The 10,541-nt window shown below is 36.4% G+C and overlaps 1 protein-coding gene across 1 annotated transcript; it reads left to right on the forward strand.

Moving 5' to 3' along the window:
• The first annotated feature begins 4,805 nt into the window (after positions 1-4,805).
• LOC143574490 (large ribosomal subunit protein eL32z-like) lies at positions 4,806-5,476 on the forward strand. The gene is made up of 3 exons (XM_077059098.1): positions 4,806-4,936; positions 5,020-5,201; positions 5,309-5,476. Exons 1-3 carry the CDS (start codon positions 4,847-4,849, stop codon positions 5,433-5,435), a joined length of 399 nt encoding a protein of 132 aa, XP_076915213.1. The 5' UTR covers positions 4,806-4,846; the 3' UTR covers positions 5,436-5,476.
• Positions 5,477-10,541: the final 5,065 nt, after the last annotated feature.

Raw genomic sequence — 10,541 nt, forward strand, 5'->3', positions numbered from 1 at the left:
CCTCCTGGTAGTTGGAGGAGTGAAGGCTGGGAAGTGCTTGCCCGTTCTTGAATTTCATGGCAAGGGGGATGGCGCGAGCGGAGATGTAGAAGAACTCCCGCTTCCACGAGCGAAGACTGCGCTCGGTTGCGCAAATCTTCAAACCCTTAATTCGGGTTATCAACGTCTACCACCCCTGGATGCACCTCCAGGTGTAAAAGGTCATCAGGCGGTTAACATAGGGCTCAATGCCCAGGATCCGGCACACCCACTCGAAGTGCCGAATCTTGGCAATCGCCATCGGGTGCACCTCGGTCAGGTGCACACCGTGCCTCTCCAGGACACGGTACACAAACTTTGTCAATGGGAACCTAAGATTCCCATAAACAAAGAATGCAGTATATACCCCGATCTTGCCTCTGGGGGCATTGTACACCGTCTGATGGGGTTCAGGAAACTCAGGCTCGAGAGACTCGAGCATGAACTTCCTGACGACGTACTGATACAGATCGACAGGCAGAGCACACTGGCACTCACCAGCAGTACTCTTGTCATCGGCCGTAGATTCAAGATCACGAGACGACATCTTGCAGATATGAAAGAAGAAAACGATTTCAAGGGAATGCTCGACTGAAAAGATGAGTATTCGCCGGAAATCGTTTTGAAGATGAAGAGAGAAGTGAAAGTGTGAATTGCAAAGGACCCTCTCCCCCTTTATATACTAATCGCAATTAATGCGGTGAATTTAATGCGGAAGAGAGAGAAATCGAAGGTGCAATGAAACTATGACACGTGGCAAAAAGCAAGCTGGCAACAGCTGTTGAAAGGACGTGTACCATTAATTTCGCGGCCACGCGCCCGAAAAATGGCGCCCACGCGCCTGAAAAAGCGTCTGAAATGACCAGGTACTGTCACGTCACCATAACTTCCTGCACGTCCTGACACAGTCAGAAGAAACCGTCGCACGACGTTTCAGAGGTTTGGAGTGTTCTTATCCTTTCACCAACTCTTCGAATTTCAAAATTCAAAAAGATTCAAAAGTAAGCGGGAAAATACCCCTTACATTGGCAACCAAGTAACCATAAGACGGGTGCGGGTACAGTGTCAAGGAAAAACCCTTCACATCCTTAGCACCCGCAGGGAATTGACGCCAAGAATACCTTGGAAGTAAAGTAACCATAAGACGAGTGCGGGTACAGTGTCAAGGCAAAACCCTTCACATACTTAGCACTCTGCAGGGAATTCAAACCAAGAAGGATCTTCTGGGCCATGCCTGCGGAAACGGGAATAACATCCCCGTGTAACGGGAACGTCGAGAACTATATTGTTTGAAACTCCAAGATGGAATTGGTGGTTTTAGCATAGTTGATCAGTATGTTGAAAACTACCAAAACCCCATGGAGAATCCACACAAGTGGGACTCAACGCTCCTGATTTGCGAGGAGGTCACAAACCTACCCGCTTCATACCCAAAGATCAAGCAGAAAAGTCGGGAATTTCTGCGTGACATCAGGAAAACCGCGGGAAGAATCACCACGGAAAACCTAAAAACTAAACCCTTTTCAAAACCCCTTGCTAAGTCCAAAAGTTCATCTCACTTATTAATAATTCATGAGAATAACATTGGACTGGGGGGACTTGAAGAGGTAGGTCCCAGCAGAGCCCAGTTGGACCCGCAAGACTCACCCTGAACAGGGACGTCTGCGCAACGACCAACTGCTCCCGCAGGACCCACCATGCTCAAAGAACCTTACGCGCAGTACGCCAGCTGTACCCGCAGGGAAAGCCTCCCAATGGTGAAGTACCCCGCCTGTTCCCGCAGTTGCGGATACAAGCCATCAGGGAAGGCTACCCGCACTAACAGTAAGGCTACACGCACAAGGCACTAGCTACTTAAGTAGTCACATGAAGGAATGAGCAAGGCGGGAATTCTCCCGCCTAAATGAGCCAGTCCGTATGCTTCTGGAAGATCTTTTGTACTATACCTACTAAGGTATGGGCAGAACAGACGATTTGACCAGAACAGCCCATGAACCAATCATAGGGTGACAGCTCACCGACAACAGTACGAGGAGGAGCACCCTCTAGTACTGTTTGTCACTATTAGCCGCTGCCTACTCACCAACCCTTACGATGGGACGTGCGCAGCCTACAGTTGGTGGAACAGTGCGTAGCCGACAGTAAAGGAACAGTGTACAGCCGACCTTGTTACTGTCGGCCGTAGCCTATCCACCAACCAGCATGGCCTGTGCGTAGTCCACTGTTGGTTGAACATGAATACTATTCAGCCGGCTGTACCTTCTAGGAAACCTACATTCGGCTATAAATACTCCAACACCTTGGAATGGTAAGGACATCATCTGATATCTCAATCTTATCTAGCAATCTCTTAATATACACTTATATTCAGAGCAATCTAGTCTGATTTTCACTCCGGAGGGTGGTCACAAGGAGGAACCCCCCCTTCTTAGTGACGAGCTTACGGTGTCTGTTTTGCAGGTCCCCTGAAGAACAACCTTCTCTGCTGGACCTCATCCTCGTGGGAAACATTACTTAACCCCCAGATTATCTATAATCTACCCGTGGGTTCATCTAGTGTTTCTTCAGATATTAAATTTGTTGTCTAGAAGCTTGGTGAGACCTACCCTACTTTTACTTGTTTTTCTTAATGACGTGACTATATAATTCGATGTTACCTCGAGCATTTATTAGTTACTAGCCACCCGATTTCAGAGACATGTTATTATGGCATATATAACGTGACATCTTATAAGAAACTAAGAAAGTGACTAGTTCAAACTTCTCATTATTATTAGGGTTGTATGGACCCGAAGCAAAACATAATTCATCACACACTTTTAGTTAAGTTAAGTAATAAATAAAATGTTATCTAATCATCCTCAGAATAATCAAACAAGTTTTAGATAATCTAATATTATAGTGTGAAGTTTTTGGAATTAAGTTATACCATAGATTAAACAGAGATGCCGGTGTCACAATTTTCTTATTATTTTATTGGCTTAAGCCACCTCCCATGCCTATATTTGCCACATCATCAACAATTTTTTTTTGTTGTCGTCATCGTCCTTGTTGTTGTTTTAACTATGTTACTTTTACGAACTTATTTTGACTTAGTTTTTAACCATAAATAATACGAGTGACACCATTGTTTTATGAGTACCAATTCCGTATGAGTCTCACTACTGTTTTGGCCGTTTACAATTTTTATTTTTAATTTCTACGACGCTGATACCTTTTTATGAGCGTCGAATTCTACAAGCACCGTTACTGTTTAGGGCGTTTACATACTAACTTTTTTTATTTATTGTGTCAGTACCATAATAAACATATATTTCTTACAATAAGTTGTACAAGTATCGATACTAACCAATTCTCATGGTTATATCTAGAGGTGCACAAATCGGGTTTTTCAAATACCCGGGTTCTGGTATGACCGGGTATTAGAAAATCGGGTCGGGTTCGGGTATTGCCTCTAAAAACCATACCCTATGCATCGGGTTCTGGTTGGGTATAGAACCCGGTATTCTCAAACCGGTATTTGAATACCCTATTTTCGGGTATTGAAAAAACCCACAAAATTTGTGGGTTTTTTCTGGTTTTTTTCCGGGTATAGATTGGATTTTTTAAAAGGTTACACTTTTTAGGGGAATTTTTCGGGTGTACATCGGGTATTTGAAATACCCGGTTTCGGGTATGAAACCGGTTCGGGTTTTCGGGTATTACCGGGTACAAATCGGGTCCGGTTCGGGTTATGCATACCCTATGGGTAGGGTCGGGTACGAGTTTGATATTAAAAACCCGGGTATTTAAAAACCGGTTCCGGATTTTATTTCAGATCCGGCTCCGGGTTCAGTTTTTTTTTTCACATCGACGCAACATGACGAGTTTTGTTATCTTTTCCACTATAAAAGAGTTAGTGTTTGGGCCTGACATACTCAAACATAGTGTTTGGGCTCATTTCTATACATTTAGCCCATGTTACACCCACAACACACGTTAGTAATATTGGTATAAACTATAAACCCTAGGGCTTCATCTCTTCGCTTCTTCTTACGGCTCTTGCCTCTGCGGATATTACTTTTTTCCGCCGTTTCCATCAACAGGTTTCAATCTTTCATTCTCTCTTACACCCGATTATTATTATCCGTTTACATATTATGTTGACATGATATTCTACTTGAATCAGTTTTTATTTCATTTCGCTGTTATAAAATGCACATCAAGCCGTTTATTGTATCTGTCGTGTCAACTTCTGTGTAGTTTGCTCTTAATTTTGAGCGGAGAAAGTTATTTTTTATATACAGCGTTAGCTGTTAGTGATTATTGATCTGTGTTTTCGTTAAAGTTAGAGAAATTAGCCAATTAGGATTTTTGAATTTTTATTTGTATTCTAGATTTGGAGTTTAAAGATTAATTAATATTGTTTTTGGCACAATATTATTATACTATTTTCGAATTAGAACTTTATTTTTGCTTATTTGAATCTATACAAATTGGAGTGTAAACGAGCCGATTGCTTGCTGCTTTTTTTTTTTGTAGCTCGAGCTTGGCTCGTGTACTTACTGTATGTTAATTAATGTACATTTTTATTATTTATGAAAAACGTTAAACTAGCTTAAGTACGCAAGCTTCCTTTTTGGCCCGATAACTAAACAAGCTTTATTCGAGGATCAGGCTTGGCATGAGCTTGAAAAAGCTCGGCTTGCTTTGAGTTATTCATCGACTAGGTTTTGATTATTTTGCGGTTGTCTCGGGTCATTTGCTATATGCAAGAATTGAATCGTTGATTTGATTATAAGCTTCTTGGCTTAACCTGTTTCCATTCATAACTTATTTTTGGTAACTTATGGCGGTCCCTAAGCTTGATAAGAAGATCGTTAAGAAGCGTGTAAAGAAGTTCAAGAGGCCACAGAGTGACTGGAAAATATGTGTCAAGGTGTACTTAAACTTCACCTGCAAAAGTTATATTTGTTTACGGTTACACCACGTACATGTTTCTAACATTTCATCATTTAACAGGAAAACTGGCGCAGACCCAACGGTATTGATTCACGGGTCAGGCGTAAATTCAAAGGTGTGACTCTTATGCCCAATATCGGGTACGGGTCAGACAAGAAAACCAGACACTACTTGCCAAACGGGTTCAAGAAGTTTGTTGTGCACAATGCTAAAGAGCTTGAAGTTCTTATGATGCACAACAGGTAAGAGTGTTGCGAATATTAATGGATTGGATTTGGGTTATGTGTTGTTATTATTATTATTATTAACGGGTCAAATGGTTTGACTTTGACTTTGACTTTGACTTTAGGACTTATTGTGCTGAAATTGCACACAATGTCTCAACCCGCAAAAGGAAGGAGATAGTGGAGCGTGCAGCCCAGTTGGATGTTGTTACCAACAGTACTGCCAGGCTGCGTAGCCAGGAAGACGAGTAAGCGTTATAGTTTGATGTGTTTTGGTTGTTTGAAGGATTTGAGGTTTTGGTGTTATGTAGTTTTGTTACAACTTACAAGAATACTTTGTTGGCTTTATTATTATGATGGATTATTTCAGAGGTTTTGTTAGTTTTGTTTGAATGCGTGAGGTAGACCGTAGGACACTGCATCTCGTTAGTCTTTGTTTTTGTGCATGAGGAAGTTTGAATGGTCTTATTAACATTTTGGGGCCAACATTTGACCATATCATCCAACCATCAGGTGTATAGTTATTTGAACTGCGAATTTGTTTACTTTTTATTCAATCTAACTTGCAACCTAACATAAATCATAACAAGTCTAAAAGGGCGAAAAGTTTGATAATCTGCTACTGTCGAAATCTAGACGCCTGTGTCCTGGAGAAGTTCTATGGCAGTATGTATTGAGAACCGTATTACTTCCATAGTCTAGTTCAAATCTTTTAAAATGTAGACTAGTGGGTGTGTTAAGTTCTGCTTGTTAACGACTTAGCGTAAATAATCGAGTAACGCCAAAGATTATTGTCATTTTTATCTTCACATTGTGTGATTTCACCCCCATGAAGTTTCACCAAGTTGCACTTCTATCTTTTAACTCATCTTCATCTTAATAAAATTACTAAAAGACCCATGCACTTTAGAAACTAGTTAAACAAGAAGCTTAACTACTTAACTAAGCATCATAGCTAAGACTCTCCGCCTTGTTGTTTAGTATCAAGCTCGCCTTTAATCTCCAACATTTAACCATTTAATAAACACAAGTCACACTTAAACCCAATAACAAATTTTGTGAATGAATCTGCTAAATTAGAAAACCTTAATGACCATCTCTGACGGGTAGCTAACGTGGTTAAATAAATTTTAAAATCTAAATTTGAAAAGAAAAGGTTAACACAAATACCATTATAATAGATAAATAGTGAAAAGATCCAATACACTAAACCTTAACGTACGTGAATCCATTTTTTCACGAATCGATCCATGAAATCACATCCAAACATCTCGGAATTGTCAATACATATCCAATCAATCATTTGTTCTCCGAAAAAAAAAACAGTTTTGAATGGTTAATCGATCAATTTTTCACTTTTTTCACGAAGACCGTTTTTTGAGCGTTTAAGTTTTCTGAGCGTTTTAGGTTTTTGCCTTTAAGCGTCTCGCGTACCTACCGTACGTTAAGGCATTAGCGTACAGTAACTGCACCTAGATAAATATGTAAAAAATGTAGTATTTAAGTTACACAATTTATTAAATTTTTCAAGACCACTTAAAACTAAAATTTTAAAATATAAATCTATAAATTCTGTTAGGTCCCATGTTTTAAAAAACGGTTTTTTTAACCCGTATCTGATTGAATTAAAAAATGATGCAACATACAAATGCAAGTTTAACTAAAAAAATAACCAAAAAGTACATCATTCTATAATAAAATTTAATTCAAAATAAAAAAATAATGCAAAAAAGAAATCTATTTTCAAAAAAATAATCCAAAACTTTACTCATTTTAATGTTAGATTGTTAATGGCTAAGCTAAAAGTAATTTTTAAGAATACATATAAAAAACCTCTTGGTCGTAAATTGGTTTGCCAATACAAACAAATATTTTAGAAAACCGTCAGCTCAATGTTTGTCAAACAAACCAAAAATATCAGGCCCAAGATATCGGCATGCACTACGTTTCCAATGATAAACTCCAATGATGAACACACTTACGAAAAGATGCTGATTCTGCTACATCTTTCTTAGATTACGAAGAGTTCTCTCTATGTATTAGTTCTTAAATTATTTTCATTATTTGTGTCTATAAGCTATTCTTTTTTTCTTTTGGCAGACCAGACTCTCCACAAGATGCAACCTCAAGGAATTTGAGACCTAAATATGTAAGTTTTTCCATAATTATATATTTATTATACGATGCATTAGTTATGGGAGGCCATCTTCAGGGTATATGTAGTAGTTTCTCTGCTTTTAATTTCGAACGATCCCTTTTTCTCAACAGGAACTGTCTTACCATTTAACGAATGAGGAGCCTGTGATCATAAATTTATGTTAAATTTGGATCCTAGGTAACTAGGTGTTAAATTTGTTAGTGATGAGTAATGATTGATTGACTGATGACTAGTGATGTTCATATATGTAACCGGTTAACTGATTTTTTTTCCTTTTTGATAATTTTTAAAACTTTTAAGTAAGTCCAATTTAAATTATTGGTATCCAGTAAATGTTTTGTAATGGTAACTTGGTTAAACATCTACAACAACAAACTCATACAAACTGTCACATCATCGTCACATCATATTCCAAACTTTTCTTAAAATCTCTCTCATTTTTTTCTACAACAAACCTCCACAAATCACATTAAAAAATATTAAAACTATATTGTGTGTGTGCGCGCGCGTGCGTGTGTGTGAGAGAGAGAGAGAGAGAGAGATGGGACATTAGGACCCATTTTGCTTGCCATTGCTTGTCGGTAGCAAATAACTTCACATTAGCGAACCTCATTCACAATGACAGAATTTATATGGTGGTTCATTTAGTGGATGCCTCATCATCCAAACCTTGGAAAATGAAGTCTGCTGTGGACGCTCTAAATATATTACAAGTGAGCAGGCACATGATTCAAAAACTAGATGTGATTTGTTAGGTTTTGTTGTGTAGATATGAGTTATTGACCAAACGGGCTAGTAATATAACAATCTTAAGTTGTGTAGTAAAGATGTTTGTCTTATGTCATAATCGATATTAATATGGGTTTATAAGTTTTTAAAATGTGTGAGAGTTAGCATAATAAAAAAGGACAAATTTTATTGTACTTATCTTCACAATATAGTGTATATTTTTTCGTTTCTTAATTATCTTAATTTCAAATACTATAAAAGTTTATCACAAGGTGACGTTAGTAATGTTTATGCATTTTTATAACATAAATAATATTCACATTGACTAATTTTGGAAACTACTAGTACCCTATCAACAAAATAGATAACTATTTAAAGCAACCATTAGTAACCTACCAACAAAATAAACAACTATTTAAGGATAAAAAAAAATTTCTTCTAATTGTTATTCATTTATTAAGAATGTAGCATAGTTACCAATGAGGTTGGTGATCCACTGGTAAAGACAAAATATTTAAAACACTAACATTTAGAGATCTTGTAATAAAGTCCCACAAGTAAAAGAAATTTCTCAGTCCAATAAATTAGAAGGTAACATAGTTTATAAACATATGGAAAGTAAATATGATGATTACAAACATGACATACCCTGGTAAATTTTATGGTTAAATCAACCTGAATGAGATCAGGTTAAAAGACCCAATTTCATCGACTAAAAAATCAATCTAGCATGAGGCTTATGACAACTTTAGAAAAAACGTTGTGTATAGCAAAAGAGAATGACTTTGTTGCATATAATTATCCGGTTGATAAGTTACATTCACGTTAATTTCATTACTCTATTAGGGAAATGATATTTTTTAACATACATATTTGATATTATCAGTTAACTACATAATCAACATCAATCTAATTTAAAATTTTTATATATACTTTATAGATATGTGTTATCTTGTTGCATTATTACATGATTGATTACGTTACTATTCATGTAATCTACATGTTCATGGACCATTTGATCACAATTAAAAGATATCGTTTGTAGTAAAATAAAATATTATTTTGTAATTTCATTTTTAAATAATGAAGTCAACCACTATTCACCCATATACCACTTAGAGCATCCACATTATACTATTTCTAGATAATGAATGACCTCAAAGAACTCTCTTAAGTGTAAATTATAGAAAAATATCTGGTTATACAATAAATTCTTTTGTACATTGTCAAAGGTTTTTTGCATAGCAATATGAAAATGTTAGATCAAACTTTGCATTTTTGAAATAAAGTTTGGAGAATGTATGAGTTGTCTTATAAAAGAATTAATTTGTGCATTAACATCTTACAATGTTAGTGAAGCTTAATTTGCTAAGCATAGTTCATATAAGTCAAATTAGCTATCATAGACTTCAATACATTAACCAAAAATAGGCACTATACAAGAGGACACTTGATAAATTGGTGTAACTAACCAAACAAAAGCTTAGTGTGTGTAATAAATAACCTTGTTGTAATAAATAAACTTGTTGATACGACTACTTTAAGATCAACATGAAACCATAAATAAAAAAACAAAAACAAAAAACAAAACAAATTGACCACAAAATAATTATAATTTTGGATACAAATACAATAATTCCAAAGTTTGAATTTGATTTTAAAATTTATATATTTTATTTCTACTAACGATTTGCTCATAAACTTTTATCAAGATCTCTCTTTTTAAAAAAAAAAACAAACGAATGCCGGTTATCAGGGTGCGTGGGTAACTTAATGACAAAACACGACCTCATACGTCCGCGATCACTAACAACGCTGGGTCAAGCCCACAATCTCATGTTCATGTGAAAACACATCACCCCAAAGCTTACTACGGTAAAATCCGGTTAAGATTGGATCAAACTTGAGACCTTATGACCTTATTCCTAAATTTTCATTTTCCCTCTAATATCAATATCACTGAAGAGCTTTAACATCAACGTTTGTCTTCTAATACACGCCACATATAGTATTCTTATATGTATTAAACATATATGCAATTTTAAGAGAGTTGTGCATCATAGTGTATATTTTTATTAACTATAATTTTTAACTAGATTCCGAAATGAATGTTACGATATAACAACATACATAACTTTACGTGAATTCTGAATATACTCTCAACATGTTATTTATCTATGTTTCAAATCAAGCTTATATCAATCAATTGCCCGCTACGAAAATGAAGAATCCCACTAGTTTTAATTACATTTTGGAAAATATGTAATTAGCAAACATGTATATATTTAATATTAAAAAATTACAAAATTATTTTAAGAAAAAAGAAAAAAAAACCTTTACCCGAACTATAAACCTTCCCCCTATTCTTTATTCCGTCACACGCAATCGTTGACTTGACTTAAATAACATATTTGTGTCCTGTCCTGTCCTGTCTTATTCATCTCCGCCACCGCCACCGCCGTCAGCCACCA

This window comes from Bidens hawaiensis, unplaced genomic scaffold, assembly GCF_021521415.1.
Source record: "Bidens hawaiensis isolate Kalapana, Puna unplaced genomic scaffold, B.hawaiensis_p1.1 tig00026942_1, whole genome shotgun sequence".
Lineage (NCBI taxonomy): Eukaryota > Viridiplantae > Streptophyta > Magnoliopsida > Asterales > Asteraceae > Bidens > Bidens hawaiensis.